Raw genomic sequence first — 17,799 nt, 5'->3', positions numbered from 1 at the left:
AGGGCGCCAGAAGACGTATGGGTTGGAGAAATTAGAAAGACACCTCCAAGGGTAAAGGCCTAGATCCGGGGCCCCGGTTTCAATATGCAGAGAAGAAGGCCTCCATGGCTGGGTCACCTCCCTTGTGACAGATACTGTTCTCAAGACCCTACGAGGCCACCCAATGTGTGCAGCACTCCAGCCACGCCCTCACCAATGCATTCAACAAGCACTGATGCAGAATAGTGAGAGTTAAGGTGTACTGAGCACTTGACATGTGTGGGGCCCTGCACTAAGCTCCTGACATGTTTTGTCATTTATCCCTGACAACCACCCCTGAAGAAGTATTACGGATTCCTTTTTGTAGACAAAGAAACTGCGGCTTAGAAACGCCCAAGGCCACACACCGACTAGGTCAGGATTCGAACCAAGACCTGTCAACCAACCAAGTTCAGTAACAACACCATCCTCCTGTCTCTCACATACCTGCTTAGTGGGGCAGCTGCAAGAGCTACAAGGACAAATGCAACCGGGACCCTCCCCCCCCGGGGGGGGGCTCATAGTTTACCCTGGGCCGGCAATATCTAGTACTAGGTGGGAAGTGATAAGTGACACGAATGTCCTTTACTAACATGCGCTGCAAGTTCAGATGCAGGAGAGATGACTTCCGGCTAGACGATCAGGGAGCGCTTCCTTGGAGGAGGTGGTATTTGAGCAGAGCCTTGGAGAACAGCTTTCCACTCATGGAGACAAGGGCAGGGAAGACATTCCAAGCGGAGGAAACAGCTCGAGCAAAGTCAACAAGTCGGGAACAGACACGTTGCCCATCCATTGGTACACAAAACATTCCGTCTTCTTGGGAATCCAGAGGCCGGTATTTACAGGCCAGGAAGTTTTCTTGCCCTGCAGCAGCTGGAAAAACCACGCTCCTGGGCCATCTTTCCTGGCAGTTGGCTCGTGGACAAGAAGCCTCCCCGAACTGGCGTGGCCGGGAAGGTACGGCTAGGCGGGGCGGGAATCTGTCGTTCGGGCACCCGGGGCAGTGCAGCCTCGCCCACAACGACTTGGACTTCGCGACTCTATACTAGTCCTTTATTTCTGGTAGCGCCACAGCACCTCACTCCGTGGATGCGGGGGGCGTGGTCCACATGAGTCGGAACCAATGGGGAGGGAGGCCGAGGCGAAAGCCCCGCCCCGACGTGACGCACGACCCCCGGACACAGGCTTCGCAGCCCCGGCCCCAGTCCCTGCAGTGGCTGTAACAAAACCCAGACCCCCAGGTCCGGGCCAATGGAGGCGATTTAGACTGGAGCCGGACCGCGTCTGTCAAAAGCCCGACTCGGCAGCAGCGGCAGAGTCCAGGAGAGCTGGAGCCGCAGCGCTGCTTCCCCGCCCCCGCCGGGATTTATTGAGTATTTGGACTGGACAATTAAGTGGCCCTGATGATGTTACCAAGCCCGGTCACCTCCACCCCTTTCTCAGTCAAAGACATTTTGAATCTGGAGCAGCAGCAGCAACAGCACTTCCACGGCGCGCACTTACAGGCGGACTTGGAGCACCACTTTCACTCGGCGCCGTGCATGCTGGCCGCCACCGAGGGGACGCAGTTTTCTGACGGAGGAGAGGAGGACGAGGAAGAAGAGGGCGAGAAACTGTCCTATTTGAACTCACTAGCCACAGCCGACGGCCACGGGGCTTCGGGGCTCTGTCCCCAGAGCTATGTCCACACAGTCCTGCGAGACTCGTGTAGCGAGCCTAAGGAACATGAAGAGGAGCCCGAGGTCGTGAGGGACCGGAGCCAAAGTGAGTAGAGGGGGAAAGAAAACGCACCCGCACATCTGGAGCAATGGCGGAGCGCCCGCAAACAGCCCACAAACCTTGCCAGCACTGCTTCCCGCCCCTTTAACCTTTGGCTGGGGTCATGCCTCACCCTGGTCAACGACAGCTCCGCAAAGCACAGGTGCCTGCGAGGGAGCCGGGGCGGAGGGAGAAGGACGAGGTGACCCCGACAACTACTCCTCCGGGACAGGAGAGGCGATGCAAGCCCCCAAGGGAAGGGAAAGTAGTTCTTGCTGCCCTGACGCTGATAAGCAACACGGGCTCAGCTGCTGGATTCTGACAACTCACGGCATTTTTGTTCTTCCCAAGACCCAGAGAAACAAGAGCTCGAATCTCTTCCTCTTTCCCCCTAGGGCGAGACGAGGTCTTTGAGGCCGGGACAGCCGTCCCCTCTTCTCCAAAAAGACGATCCAGGCAGGTTGTGTTGGCAGGGCGCAGGAATTTTGGTAGAGACCAGCTGGGTGGTTTCCTCACTTCTCTGCTTGGAGTTCAGTGTCCCGGCACCCACAGCACCCGGCGGAGAGGGAGGGGATGGTCGGGGAGTGCGTGGGAACACAGTCCATTACGCGTGTGCATAGCATTCACACCCCTGAGGCGCTGGCCTTTTTTGAAAATTCATAACGTTATGCTTTGTGTCCCGGGCTGTGGGGCTGCAGGCCGAGTGAAAAACGCGAACTTAGTCCTAGATCCCAGCCGCTCACATGGGATGGGAGGTGAACTGGGTAGGGAGATCGGATAACTGAATAAAGCCCCCAAGGAAGTGTTTGTTTCTGAGGGGAGAGAGTCAAAGAATCTCTTCCCCAAGAGGGGGTTTGATGTGGCAGCAGCCAAGGCCTATACTCCTGACACTTCCCCTGGGCCTAAAATCGACACGAAACGGTCTAAATCAGTCCATCAAATTTCTTTTTCTCTTTAAGGTAATACAGACATCGTCAAGCGGACATTTAGCTGGAGGCATGTTGTCTTTTAAAAGCAAAAAAAAAAAAAAAAAAAGTTCCTAGGCAATACAGGAGCGTTACACTCAAGCATTTCCGAACAGAAAGATTTATTCACGCAACTCACGCCTACTGGCCCACAAATACCAATATGCTTCACACCTTCAGCTATCCGTAAAGCAAATGAGTTTGCAAATACTCTAGTTATTATGTAGCTGCAAACTTTCATCCTGAAAATAGTCATTAGCACGCCGAGCCGTACATTTAATTATCTCTTTCTTACAGATGCTCAAATTCTAAATAAACCCGCACTAACTAACCCTTCCCATGGAACGCGCTTCTGCCCGCTACGGGAGTTCTGAGGGTACTTGGGCTGTCGCAGGGTCTCATGGCGCCAGGAACCACAAACTTTCCAGAAAGTCCAGGCATTTACTACCGCATGCTCCGCGCTGCCACCAAAAGGGCCACAGTGCTCTGGGATAGGAGCCGCGGTTAGGCGGGGAACTAAGCTAAGGGACGCTGTTGTGCTTCTTCCGCAGAAAACTGCCAGCTGAAGAAGCCTCTGGAGGCGGTCGGAGACTGTAAGGCGGCGGAGGAGAGCGAGAGGCCCAAGCCACGTAGCCGCCGGAAGCCCCGGGTCCTCTTCTCGCAAGCCCAGGTCTTCGAGCTGGAACGCAGGTTCAAGCAGCAGCGGTACCTGTCGGCGCCCGAGCGCGAGCACCTCGCCAGTAGCCTGAAGCTCACGTCCACGCAGGTGAAGATCTGGTTCCAGAATCGCAGGTACAAGTGCAAGAGGCAGCGGCAGGACAAGTCTCTGGAGCTGGGCGCGCACGCGCCTCCGCCGCCGCCACGCCGCGTGGCCGTGCCGGTGCTGGTGCGGGACGGCAAGCCGTGCGTCACGCCGGGCGCGCAAGCCTACGGCTCGCCCTACAGCGTGGGTGCGGGCGCCTACTCCTACAACAGCTTCCCCGCCTACGGCTATGGGAACTCGGCCGCCGCCGCCGCCGCTGCCGCCGCCGCCGCCGCCGCCGCCGCGGCCTACAGCGGTAGCTACGGCTGTGCTTACCCGGCGGGCGGCGGCGGCGGCGGCGGCGGCGGCGGCGGGGCTACCGCGGCGGCCGCGGCCATGCAGCCCGCCTGCAGCGCGGCCGGAGGCGGCCCCTTCGTGAACGTGAGCAACCTGGGCGGCTTCGCCGGCGGTGGCGGCGCGCAGCCGTTGCACCAGGGTGCCGCGGCCGGGGCAGCATGCGCTCAGGGCACCTTGCAGGGCATCCGGGCCTGGTAGGGACGCGGCGGCTCAGGCGGCGGGCGCCCCACTGCAGCCTGCCACCGCGGGACTGAAGCGCGAGAAAGGCTGGATCCCAGGGCCAGGTCCTCTCGTTAAAAAACAAAAAACAAAAACAAAACCCCAAAAACACATGTCTCGCTCCCCAGGGCCCCAGAACACAGCTCCCGCGAAGCCTGGAAGGGGGCTGAGGGGCGAGGAGGATGCCCGGGACCGGTCGCGGAGACTGTCTCTGAGGCAGAAACTCCGGCTTGGTGCCGGGGAGGACAATGGCCCCGACTCTGGCCCCGAAGAGAGTGCGAGAAGCTGGGATCTGGCTGCCGCTTGGTTCTCCCAGAGAAAGAAGGCCGTCTTTCCCCTCCGCCTTCCCGCGGCCTCCTCGAAATGTCGACAGAAAACCCAAGGACAAAAAGAAAAGAAAAGAAAAGCAGGAAGGAGAGAAAAATGCGTGTCGTGGCTTGAGAAATCCCCAAGCCCTACCGACACCTCTGCCCCTTTTGCGGCCCGGAGCGCCACCCCACAGTTGATTTTCCTTTTCTCTACCGCCTGCCCTCCGCAGCAGATACCTCGGCCTGGATCTCCGGATTGTCAGGGAGTAGAACTCTGCGAGAAAAACCAGCGAAGCAGGATCAAACATTGGGGGGGGGGCGGGGGGGCGGCGGGAGGGGGCTGAACAAATCTGGGAGCTGGTGGGCCACCGGAGGTGTTACCAGGTTTCCTTTCTGTTTCATATTCTGTATTCAGCACATATATCTATAACTGTATTCACACGCCGTGTACACACCCGCTGCCATACACTACAGGAGTCAATAAACAAGGTGCAATATTTCCAAACCATTGGCTACAGACTTTGTTTCGCCCCCCAAAAGTGGAGAGGGATCCTTTAAACAGGGCGGGTAGGGAAGGAAAAGGTGTGTAAGGGAAAGCAATCTTCCCTGGGCGTTCGCAGGCCTGGCCTCTCCTGGGCCAGCCTCGGGCTGGAAGTTTTGCGTCCTCTTGGTTTTGTTCATTAATTTCTCTTTACTCTTGTGGGAGAACAGATCGGAGACTCAGGGCCTTTGGAGGTCCCCGGCTTTGTAATCCCCACAAGTTTTACCAGATGCTTTGGCTACTGTTTGGGCCTGCGTTAGACCAAGGCTTAGACTCTGCCCCACCTCGAAGTTTGCCAGGGAAAAGGAAACCTCGCCCCCGGGGCCAGCCGGAGGCGGCGCGAAGGCGGCTCCTTCAGCGGCGCCCGCCGCCGGGGCCTCCAGCGCGCCCAGGGGCGCTGCGCCCCGCCGCGGCCGAATTCTCCCCCTCGGCCGCCCTCCCTTCTCCCCCGGCGGCCGCGGCTTTATGCGGCTCCTTGTCACTTGCGGAGAATGCCTGTGCGAGGCCGGTGCTGCCACACGGCCGATTGTGAGCGTGCCAAGGCGGGTGAATGGGGAGGCCTCAGAGCGCCGCGCCATTGTGGGGCCGGGCCTCGCTGAAAGACGGCTCCGGGCCGGGAAGGTGCGGAAAGAATGGCTTTTTATTGGAGTCCCGAACAAAAGGTGTGGTAGGAAGGCGAAGTCCCCTGCGCGAACAAAAACCCCAGCGCGTCGGGATTGACGTCCCCCCCGAGCTCCCCATTGCTTCTCAGAGCGGGGGCTTTGTGTAGCAGTCTGCTCAACAGAGGGACGGAGAAATGCGCGGGGGTTTTGTTCCCCACTTTTTGTGCGCTGGGGGAGGGAGCGGCAAGGGGGGACGGCGGCTGGGCGGGCAGCAAGCGGGGGCGCGCTGATTAGGCCGGCCAGCCGCGGCGCGGAGACGTTCAGCGGGAGTCGGCGGCCTGAATGCAGGGTCATTATTGCTACAAGTTTAGCAATTTCGTCCTTACAGGAGGGGGCGGGGGCTGCTAGGCTGCTGCGGGGCCGCCGGGCTGCGGATCCGCAGAGACCCGGAGGAGGAGGAGGAGGAGGAAAAAGGAGGGGAGGAAGGGAGGGAAGCAGGCAAGGGAATCCTCCAAAACCCGCTTACCGCCCAGGATGAGGCTTGGACGGGTCCAAAAAGGCCTAGCGGGAGGCTGGAGAGGCGGCGCCTAAGGGCGAAGACCCTCCCTCCCCTCGCCTCTTCCCCCGCAGAAAAACCCTGGAGTTGAGTGTGAGTTGTAGTGCACTAGATTGCCGGTCCCTCAGCTCCTTGCCGCCAGTTCCCTCCTCTCCTAAGCCTCCCTGGAGCTGGGACAACTCCTCCCACACCCTTATCACCGCCGTGTCCCCCAAGTCCCCTTCCTAGCGAGCCCTCTTCTGAAGCTATTCTATTCCCATGAGTTGCTTAGGCTAAGGGCTGGGGAGGAAATTCTCACTTCCTAACACGTTTCTCACTGCCTGCAGCGTCGGACCACTGATTCATCCATCCATCCATCCATCCATCCATCCATCCATCCAGTAGTATTTACTGAGCACCTGCTAAATATGTTCACTTGCACTGTTCTGGATGCTGAGGATGGTGGGAAAAAAAAACAAAAACCAATGTCCACAGGCTTATGGAGTTTATTTTAAGGAGTGTGCATGGGGGGAGGGAGTTAGACAACAAACAAGTAAATGTAAAAATAAGTAGATAAATTCTAAAAAGGAACTAGAACCAAGTGCCGAAGGGAGGGTTCTTTTGGAGTAGGTGATCAGAGAAAGCCACTTAAGTTGATACCTGAACGACAGAAAGGAAGCCAGTCCAAACAGGGCTTTGCTGTTGCAACCCCATGCCTCTGCACTTGCTCCTCCCCACGATATGGATTGCCCTTCCACCCCCATCTCTCTGGTGAACTCTTGCTCCCCCTTCAAGGCCAGGCTTCTTTCCTGAACCACCCAAGTGGAGGTAATCACTCCCTCATATATGCCACCAGAGTCTTAGGTACTTTCCAGTACCACAACATAGTGTCATGCAAAGATTTATTTGTTTCTTTCACTCCTCATGAGGTCCTAGTGAGGTCATGGGCAACCAGGTTGACATCTTTTTCCTCTGGGACAGATAACACAGTAAGTAGGAGATCATGGGACCAGAGTCCTTATGTGCCACCCTCCGCAGCACATGCAGTGGCCCCAGTGATGTGGAGCTGCGGCATTGGGTGCTGGTGGCAAGGGACATGCTGAGCTGACTCTTAGCCCACCTGGGCGGGGCCAAGGCACCTGAAATTGCCTGCAGAGACGCACAACCCATGGAGATCCCAGAGAAAAGTCCTGCCTTTGGTACCCTGCAGTGCTGCCTGGAGACACAGCTTCCTGCAAGAGATTGTTACCCCTCACCCTACAGCTCAAAACATAGTAAAGGAGGCTGAGAACTTGGTGATGACCTGATACCCTGGGCACAAAGTTTAGGGAATGGGAGGGACAGGAGATAAGAGATAGCGAGGACTCAGAAGGGGAGGGGTGAGGAGCTGAGATGTGTACTATAAATCTGGGACCTGCAACATTTTTCCAACATTCGCTAGCTGAGGGGTATGGTAGGTGGTCAAGAGGCTGCCCTTGAACTCCAGGAGTGCTCACTTCCAATGCTGGATTTCATCACCTGCGCTCTAGGAACCCAAGATTCTGGGAGCAGATGTCCTCGCTCCCCTGGGGGTTTCCTAAGTAAGCAACTCCTTTTTCTCCAACCTAGTCTGTGTCCTGCGGGCCATGGCCTCTCGATGCTCCCAGCACCAGATCCCCACCTTCCATGTCCGGCTTCCTCCCAGCCGCGTATTAATTTTCCTCCGCTCTGCATCCTCTCCCGTTTCGAAAAGAGGCGTGTGACCATGGTAGAGGAAACAGAACTGGTTCTATGGATTGGCTTCCACACAGTTTGCATGTCTTGAGATACTTAAAGCCAGACTGAACCAGCTCCCTCCCGGCTCACTACTCTTCCCCAGAGCCTGCAGTCTCCGGGTATAAATAGCTCCCATCTCTTGGGCTAAAGGATTTCCTTACTGCTAGTTGCCGGCCATCAAAGGTTGAAAACCCTTGACCAACACAGCCACCTCTCTTTGAGCTCCCCCTGCAGGGGAAAAGACACACCCCACCCGCAGGCTCAAATCGCTGCTTCACTGAATAGTTTTGTGAGCCAGGAGGAAGAGTAAAAGGTCTTCTAATGATCTAAAGTGAGACTTTGAGCAGGTGAAGTAAGTAATCCCTTTGGGTTCTGGTTTCTGAGCTCTAAGGCAGAGAAGGATAAACCGTATGATTTCAGAAGTCACTTCTGGCTCAAACTCCCCTTACTTCCCTGAATGCATGAATAACGCCTCCCTACCTAGTGACTGGTACCACGCTGGGCTCATGAGGTGGGTAGGTGCTACTGGTAAGAGAGGTGGAATACGTGAAGACCAGCAATTTTTTCCTGCAGAGCTTAAGCTTGAGGGGGGTTAAGTGGTTGGCTCTGGAGTCAGGCTTCCTCCATTCTAATCTCAATGCCACCACAACCAGTGGTAGAGACTTTGAGTTAGGAGCACTCTGAAACTCAGTTTCCTCCTCTATAAAATGGGTATAACCCTTCTCTCGTAGGTTTTTTCTTTTACCTAAGCAAAACGCACAAATAATAAGTGTGCAATTAAACGAGTGTTTATATATGTAAACACTTATGTACCAATCACCTTGCCTTTGAAAATTAAATGAGGTGATCCTTGTAAAAGCAACTTAGCACAGTGTCTGGTATGCCTCAGGCCTTGCACCACTTAGGCCAGGCCGGCGCTCGCAGCCTTGTATGCAGAGAAGCCCAGGACTCTGTTCTGCCTTTGCGGCACTCCCAGGTCCGAGGGGGAGCGCGGCCCCAACGCGGCGGGCACGCGTCACCACGGGCAGGCGGAGCCCAGCGGGGCCTGCAGAGCTCGGAGAGCTTCGCGGGGGCTTGGACCTTGGCGGGTTCTGGGGAACTGGACTGAAGGGGAAGGTGAACGGAAGTTCCGGGCCGAGCGGCGACCCCCCTCGGGCTTATCAGTGCGCGGAAGAAAGGGTCGGGAGGGGAAACCCAGCTCCTCTGCGGAGGGCTTCCCCGGGGTGCCGCGCCCCGCTGGTCCCGGGCCGCGCGACCCCGCGAGGGTGGCGCCGGGAGGGCGGGCGCTTCCCTGGAGAAAGGCGCGTGCGGGGGGCGGGTGGTTCGGTGCCTCACTCGCAGCCTCCTCCTCCGGCGTTTACCGGTCTGGGCCCCGGAACGGACTCCGCGGGCGCCTTCTCCCGAACCGAGGGCCGAGCCCTGGGAGGCCGGCGGACTCTCCACCAGCGGAGTTCGGCGCTCGGCCGCGGCTGCGCCAGGCGCGAAGGGGGAGGATCCTCGGACCCGCCGGGGGCAGCGCAGGTGCCGCGGGGCCGGGCGCCGCCTCCCAGACTGGCCTGGCGCGGGAGCGCACCCGCGAGCCCCGGGAGAGCCTCGCCGCCTCTCGCGGTGGCTGCCCGAACCTGCGGAGCCGGCCGTCCCGACGACGCGACCCGGGCGCCCAGGTAGGACGCGCCGGGGAGGGGGTGGTGGGTCCGGAAGGCCTCGGTGGGGAGTCCGGGGCAGGCCTCTGCGGGAGGGGCCGCTGATCCCAAAGCCACATGTGCTTTTTTGAAAGGTCGCGCTTTTTCTCAGCCTAGACAGTAGGTAACATTAGTAACAGCAAAGTTTTCTGACGGGGCTTAGAAAATGTATCGAAGTATGAAACACGTGCAGAAACGACGTCAGTGTACCACTGGCTGAATCCTCAGAAGGCGAACACTGGCCATGAGACCAAATCCCGATGAAGAAACAGAACATTACCAGCCCCCCAAGTCCCCACAGGCTCCCTTGTTGTCACTGTCCCCACCGCCAAGGGTAACCACTATCGTGGCTTCTAACAGCACAGATCAGTTTTGCCTGGTGTGGAACAGTATATACACGGAAGCCTGTAGTATGTACTCTTCTACGCCTGGCTTCTTTCGTTTGTGACATTTATCGATCTTGCAGCGTGCACTTGTACATAGTCCATTCTCATTACTTAGAGTATTCCATCGTATCAGTGTGCCGCAGATAAATTTATCCGTTCTGTTGCTGGTGGGCCTGTGGGTAGTTTCTAGTGTTTGTTGTGAATGGTGCCGCCACAGACATTCTAGAACAGCGTCCAGTAGAACTTTTCTGCGGTGATGGCAATGTTCTCAGTCTGTGCTGGCCAGTGAGGTAGCTACTAGTCACATTTGGCTCCTGAGCACTTGAACTGTGGTTGGCTGAGGAATTGGATTTTTTAATTTTCTTAAATTGTCATTAATTTAAATATAAAGAGCCCCATGCGTCGGGCAGCACAGTTCTAACGTGTCTTTTGAGGACTGTAGTAAATGTTTCTAGTCAGTGTACACCCAGGAGTGTAATTGCTCTGTCAGAGGGAATGAATACCAGCTTCCAGATTGTACTGAGGAGTTGTCTCAAGTTGGTGCATCTGTTTTCGCTCCCATGGGCAGTAGCACCACATGCTCCTCAACTCTTAATATTTTCATTTCATTTCCTTTTCATATTAGCCATTCTGCTGAGCATGTAGTTAAAACGAGGCTTTTGTTCGCTTTTAAGTAAGATTATGAAAATTGCCACTTAACCATAGTAAAGTTGATGATGATGGTTGGAGGGGTTCTTGGGGACTGAGAGTTGTTATAGGGTCTTAACTTTACCCTTTATACCACCCTACCCCTGCGTCAGGCCTCCCACCCAATCAGCCTTCTCCCCTAGAAACCGGACCTGGGTTAGCAGGGCATTACGAAGGGGCCGTGTGTTCGGAGGTGATCCATTTCCCATAGCTCTTGTTACATTATGCCTTCTTCAGATCAGCGCCCGTCTTCCTTTACTGTTACTTCTTGGAATATCCCACTAGAGGGGATGATGAGATTGCCTGGCAGCTACAGCCATGGCAGAGAAGCCAGATTTTGGGCTGGCTCAAGTTTTTGTTTGCAACTTGGCTCTGCCTTCTATAAAATGGCATTAACATTCACTGGGTGTGCTACTTCACTGGTTTGCTGAGAAGCAAAGTAAGCTCTGAGGAGGCAGCAGAGGGTGGCCTACTATGTGTCAGGGTGTGTGTGTGTGTGCGTGTGTGTGTGTGTGAGAGAGAGAGAGAGAGAGAGAGAGAGACTTTGTAGAAATTCTTTTTAATCCTCAGAATCGTCACATGAGTTAGGTATTCCTTCTTTACACTTGGAGACACCGAGGCTGCAGGACACCCAACCATTCTCCTCTAGGCTACACAGCTAGTAAACAGCAGGAACCCCAATAGGACTTTCCACCCGTGCCACCAAAAACAGTTCTGACGTTTTTAAAAATCTCCCTTCCCTGGGTAAACAGAGCCCTGGCTGGTGCAGATCTTGAAATTCTGGATCAAATTAGATGTCCTCTGTGAAGGCTCCCTTTGGACAGAACCAAACTGATCATTAACCTCTTGTGTGTGGCTTGTTAAGCAGAGGAATTGTTTGTTATGTTGTAATAACAGTGAAATTCACTTTGTGTGATACACAAGATCTTGGAAAGCTGTGTGCAAAGAGCCTTTTGCTTGTGGGGAGGGAGAAAAATTGAGTACATTTTAAGTTCATCCGGGAATTTGTTGCCTAAAAGTATCTCCAAATGAGTTATTTTTAAAGTGAAGGATCCTTTTGAAATATGAATAATAACACAGCATTTGGGGCACCTGGGTGGCTCAGTCGGTTAAGCAACTGCCTTAGGCTCAGGTCATGGTCCCGGGGTCCTGGGATCCAACCCCATGTCGGGCTCCCAGCTCAGTGGGGAGTCCGCTTCTCCCTCTCCCTGCTTGTGCTCTTTCTCTCACTTGCTCTCTCTCTCAATGAATAAAATCTTTTTTAAAAATAACACAGCATTTGCTTTGTAAGTTTGGGTTTTCAAGTAATAAACATGAGCAACTCAAAATCATATATAAGATTCATCAAAATTTCGCATGTATTTTCTCTTTTATTGAGAAGGGTTCTCATGAAAGACTCACCTGGACCATCTTGACATCTCGAGTTCTCTGGGAGGTCCACAGATTAGTTCTCTATCCAGATGAGAAGTTAAGTAGAAACCCGGTACCCCCAGTGGCTACTGGTGGATTCAGGCTTAGCTTGGGTGGGTTTTACAGTCCCTGATCATTCGGTGAGCCTCTCAGAGAGGGGGCTCAAGAGTCAAATGGGTTATTAGATTAGATGACCTTCAAGGTCCCTTTCAGCCATGAGATTCTTTAAATCTGTTGCATACCTATAGATCCAGCATAAATTTCAGCTGTGCTGGTAAGAAGGGCCTCAGAAATTGCCAGAGTCCAGCTCTTCCCTGATGCTGAATCCTGTGTGTAGCATCCTGGGCAAGTAACTCTCCCATGTCTCCTGGACACCACCCATGGGAGAACCACTGACTCTTTCACTCTCTAAGTGTGAGAAAGTTCTGCCTTATAGTCAGGTGAAATCTTCCTCCTGCAACTTCATCAGCAGCTCCTCTTTTCTTTCTTTCTTTCTTTTTTTTTAAGTAGACTTCACGCCCAGCGTGGAGTGCAACATGGAGCCCAACACAGGGCTTGAATTCATGACCCTGAGATCAAGAGCTGAGCTGAGATCAAGAGTCAGACACTTAACCAACTGAGCCGGGTGCCCCTTTCAGCGGCTCCTCCTAGTCCTACAGATGTCTATTCCTTCTGCATGTCAGTTCTTCAAATATTTGAAGCCAGCCATTGACTCCCATGCTTCTCTGGGTGAAATAGCCTCAGTTTCTTTGACTATTCTCTGCTTCCTGGCCATTCTTCAGTGGATGTTCTCTAGCTCAGCCGTTTCTTCTGTGCCTGGGCTGTTCTGGTGTATTCCCCACAGGTGGTCCCCTCCTCATCAGCCTTTGAATACTTCCATCTTCATCTTCCTGTATTCTTCTGAGAAAGCTGAGGTCCACTTGGAGGCTCTCCTGCATGGGTCTCACTCTCCTCAATTTATGTTTTAATTCCTTAGTCTTCAGAGGAATAAGCATCCATTCTCTCTAAAGTAACACTACCCCTTAAAGCCTTGATATATTTTCTTTCCTACTTCTAGAAACAATGCTTCTTATTTTGGGTTCTGCGGTCCCCCCTATCCTACAATTCAGTATTCTCTGTCTTCCTTCCTTTCACCCTGAAACATGCAGCAATTTTGCCATATTATCTTCTCGTGACACTGGTGCCCCTTCCTCAAGTAACTTTCCTCCCCATTTTGGGTCAGATTTCTGAATATGTGTCTTCACCAGCTACTTCCCTTTCCCTCAGTCTGCATGATACTTACTTCCAAAGTGGTGAGTATTGATGCTCAGTTGGAAGTTACTTTTGTGGTCAACTTGTTCAACTGTTTCCCTGATACCTGATTTCCTTTTCCAGCACTCCTGAGGAATTAAAGTCCTGCCATTCCCCCATAATTATCTGAGACTCATTCTCTGAGATCAAACGACTTCTCCTCAGGCTTGTGCTTTATTACCTCTCTTCGGTGTTTTGTGTAGTGACATTTTTTCTGGGAAGTCTTATTGTGGTTTTGACACCCTGTGCTATCCTGATCACTTTCTTCCTCAGCGAGTAGTTATTCCTCTTCCTTCTCCAGCCCCACTTCATGGAACCCTCCAAGTGTCTTCTATACTCTTGCTGTCCTACCGCTTGTCTGCCCACATGGTGTCAACTATCACTTTTGTAATGAAGGAGCCCTTAATCTACAGCTTGAGCTTGGTCTCCCTCTGATGTTCTGTTTTCAAATGTCTTGGGGATAATGCTAATTGTACCTACACCATTGTCACCTCAAGGTCATCACCACTCCCCCAAACTGCTCACATCTCAACTTCTGCCAGTGTCATCATCTTTCCTTGTTCTCTTCCCTTTGGTTGGAATCCATCAACAAATGATTTCCCTGAACGTCCCTCTTCACTCAGAGCACAAGGAGTGGGGGAGCCTAATACATTTCAGGCACTGAGCTCTGCATATCCTGACCCATTTCATACAGGCACCCTCCTGAAAAGTACGTGCCATCATCTCTATTTTATGGGTTAAGAAATCAAAAGTTGAGAATATAAACACCTTGCTCAAGGACTTGTCCAGTTTTTTGTTTGTTTTTTTTTTAATTTTTTTTTAAGATTTTTATTTATTTGCGAGAGAGAGAATGAGAGACAGAGAGCATGAGAGGGAGGAAGGTCAGAGGGAGAAGCAGACTCCCTGCCGAGCAGGGAGCCCGATGTGGGACTCGATCCCGGGACTCCAGGATCATGACCTGAGCCGAAGGCAGTCGCTTAACCAACTGAGCCACCCAGGCGCCCAGGACTTGTCCAGTTTTTAAGTGACAGACTCCAGGGTTCAAATCAAAGTCTGATTGTAAAACCTAAATAATTTACTATAATGGCCTCCTAATTTGTCAACTTGGCTTGGACAGATCGCAGATAGAACTCATCCTCACCCCAGCACCAGATTCTTCTTTCTTCAAATGCTTCTTAATTAAATGTACCTAAGTTTTCTCAACTGTGCTATGGCTTCTCATTGTGTGTAGGATTAAATGGACTCTCAGGACCACTGGTGAACCCTCATTACCATGCCTAATCAACCAAATTTCTCATTATTTGTGAATGATCTACGGTCTTCTTACTGTCTCTCTCCCCGATCCGCTTATCTGCCATGCTCGTTCCTAGGGACCCTCTGAGCAATCACCCTTCTTCACTCCAAGTTCATTGTCTCCCGACTATGAAGGCTTTTCTAGCTACCACGGGTCACAGTGATCACATGTCCCATTCTCTTGACATAGACTAAATGGCCTCCACTGCATAACTTAGTTTTTGATTCGAGTAGTTTTGTTTATTGTCTCATTATCTCCATCCTCAATTATACCATAAGCTCCCTGAGGATAAGGATCATATTTCATATTCGATGCTTTTTTTTGTATTGCCTACAGAGATAAATATAAATGAAATAAATATAAATGAAATTTAGGAGAAAATGCTCAGAAAAGTATTAAGGGTAATATAAGTTAAGTATATTATTCTTTAAAATACTCATGTCATAGACATTGGCAAAATTTATTACCTGATTGATATTGGGCACAGGTTCAGCAAACAGCAGGAACTTGAGGGATTCAAGAAATAAAAGCCAAACCCAGAGTACCGGCTCTTCCTCCTCCTGTTTAATCCTTAACAACGCCTTCGTGCCCTCTCCTCATGAATGTGTGAAAGGAGAAGCACTTACATTGTCCCATAGATGATTGGCTTCAAGGACAAGGAACATTTGTCTTGTCTGTTCAGCACCTTAGCGCAATGCCCGGAACATGCTGCATGTTTGATACGCACTTGACAAAACAATGAACTGGGCGTACGACTTGCAGCAGATGCTGACGTTGTCCTACGTTTCCACTTCCTTTGGGATCCTCTTCCTGCTCCCCCATGTGAAATGAAAGAGTGTCAGAGCTAGAAGGATATCAGCCCAACCTCCTCATGTTAAGGATGAGAAAATGATCCTAGAGAGGAGGGTGTCTGACCCTAGGTCACCCCTCCTCTTAGTGGTCTTCTGATCTTTTGTCCAATCCTGTGTTTCTCCACTGTATTTCACTAACTCCCTCTTTTCAGTGTTCTGTCCCCACACCTATCCCCAGCCCTTCTTCCTCTCTGGCAAGTTTCCTTTCCCACATCCCCTCTCCCAGCTCTGCACTCTGCATGCCCCCAATTTGTGTTTAATGCTGTACAACAGTGTCTCTTGGGAATGTAAACAAAAAATACCTCTGAGGTTGTGAGCACACACACTTTAATAAACGTGTGACTATTTGGGAGGAACACAACCTCTACCAGGAAGTTACGGTTCAGAATCTCTTTAGGGGCTCTCTAGGGCTCAAATACCCTTTCAGAATTTCCAGGAGTCTAGAAACGTAGTGGGATTTTTATAGTAATAAACCGTAGTCCAGATGCCTAAAGTGCCAGGCAGTGTACTAGGCAGCCTAGAAGGCTCTTGGCACCCTCTGCAACTCCAAGTCATGATAGATCCATTTTACAGATGAGTAAACTGAGGCTCAGAGACGTAAAAACAACTTGCTTAAGGTTACTCAGTTAGTATCAGAGCAGGGAATTGAACTGATCTATTTGCCTTCTCCAGAAAACTCTGAGACACACTGACCAACTGTTGGCTGCTTCACTTGGATATCCACTTCCTCTTCCATGGCTGCTCTTGGTAAGGTTTCTCATCTAAGAACTGTCTCCATGCCCTGGCTCTATCACTGATCCCATGTGTTTAGCCTCTCTGGACCCCAGGAAGCCGGTCCCTGCCTATGCTCTCTAGTGGTCACAGGGAGATGCACAACCCTTTCAGGCATTCAGGACCTCTTTCAGCACCCTCTGGGTGTGGGCTAGGGACCCAAGGCCACGTGGAGTCAGACTTCAGAGGTGCCTAAGTCTCCCAGGCTTCCCTGAACCGAGGAAGGAGCTGGATTCTCTGGGCCTTCACTCCTGCTAGTCCTTTAAGAAAGACCCACCCATGTTCGACAATGGCCAAAATTAGATTAAGAGAGGGCCTTGGCATCAGCCCCAAATTCCTTTTCAGAGAGTCAGCAAGAGCAGCTGACTCAGAGTCTATATAATTGATGTCTATTCTTAGTGTCCACAGTACTTTGTTCATTGACACCCCTATGCCTGGTGTGCTAAGTTCCCAAATGTACTGGTGTGCTCTTGAGTAGGTCTCAGTCTTTCTGAGCAACAGTGCCCCATCTGGCAACGGGGAACACCTGCCTCATCTACCTCACAGGGATGTGATGAGGATCCAGCCAGAGAGCAAATGTAAAATGGGGTTGAGGTTTGAGGTGGTCCACCCTCACCCCCTCCCCCACCATCTTGGGGGCACTGAGCCCATGTGCAGATCCAGCCTCTAGAGCTGCTCACAATCAGCTCAGCATTTCCTCAGATAAATAACAAACTTGCTCTGAGTGGATTCTGGGTCACAGACGACCACTGGAGCCTTTAGACAAACTAGAAAAAAAACGTTGCTTCCTCCAAGTGGACATGGCTTTGCCAGGTGCTTGGCTTGGTGAGTAGATACAGGTGTCTCTTGATCTAGGTACCCTTGTTCGGTGAATAACCCACACAACCAAACGTGGGGGCTTTGGTACCACAGGCATCTCCAAATCCCTCTAGTCCCTGAATAACATGACACTGAATGGAAAGTGAACAAAGTGCTCTGGGAATTCAGGACTTAATAAACTCAAAGCCAGTCAGCAAGACTGCCTGCTAATTGCATGTCACAGCCTAGCGGGGAAAAGGAATTACATGGCTTGTTGCAGAAGGTACTTAGAGGATGCAGAAGGGCAGACAGAAACAGGAGCTGCTGATGTCAGTGAGGGAGGCGCTGGGTATGTGCTGAGTGCTGAAAGGAAAACAGATCATCTTCTGTGTCCATGGCCCATATCCCCGGCCCCTCCATTAGAGTGAACTATTGTGTGTGAATGCAAATTTGACATGTAATCTATAGACTTTGGGGTTGAATCTGATTTTGTCCACCTGGTAAATGAGTGTAAGTTAAATGATTTATCTTCTCCCTGGAGGTCAGAATTCCATTTAAGTGGCAACTGGGTCTTTTTAAGCTGTTAGAATTCTTGTTGCTCCTGCAGCATCCTCACATTACATACCCTGTGTTATTATATTTGTTGTGTTCAACAAATAGGTACTCAAGGTTTTGCCATGAACTGACTGTATGACCTTGAGAAATCATGTAATTTCTCAGGGCCTCCATTTTCTGTCTTGGGTGGGGGTGCACTGACATGATCTATTTGCCTTCTCCAGAAAACTTGGGGTACGTGAAGTAAAACCGTTTCTGTAAAAGGAAAAGTGGGA

At 52.1% G+C, this 17,799-nt stretch overlaps 1 protein-coding gene across 1 annotated transcript; it reads left to right on the top strand.

The window, feature by feature from the left end:
• Positions 1–1,268: 1,268 nt before the first annotated feature.
• Positions 1,269–4,672, top strand: NKX2-3 (NK2 homeobox 3). The gene is made up of 2 exons (XM_081823119.1): positions 1,269–1,782; positions 3,293–4,672. Exons 1-2 carry the CDS (start codon positions 1,422–1,424, stop codon positions 4,036–4,038), a joined length of 1,107 nt encoding a protein of 368 aa, XP_081679245.1. The 5' UTR covers positions 1,269–1,421; the 3' UTR covers positions 4,039–4,672.
• Positions 4,673–17,799: the final 13,127 nt, after the last annotated feature.

Source organism: Leptonychotes weddellii, chromosome 6 (assembly GCF_054177405.1).
Source record: "Leptonychotes weddellii isolate Sample4059 chromosome 6, ASM5417740v2, whole genome shotgun sequence".
NCBI lineage: Eukaryota > Metazoa > Chordata > Mammalia > Carnivora > Phocidae > Leptonychotes > Leptonychotes weddellii.
The sequence above is the reverse complement of the archived record's forward strand: the minus strand, read 5'-3'. Positions and strand labels throughout refer to the sequence as shown.

What these genes read in the sequence shown, in the direction of transcription:
- NKX2-3 (XM_081823119.1), top strand. Translation starts at nt 1,422, where the DNA reads ATGATGTTACCAAGCCCGGTCACCTCCACCCCTTTCTCAGTCAAAGAC. An exon ending in CGTGAGGGACCGGAGCCAAA is followed by an intron (nt 1,783 to 3,292) that starts GTGAGTAGAGGG and finishes CTTCTTCCGCAG; the next exon opens with AAAACTGCCAGCTGAAGAAG.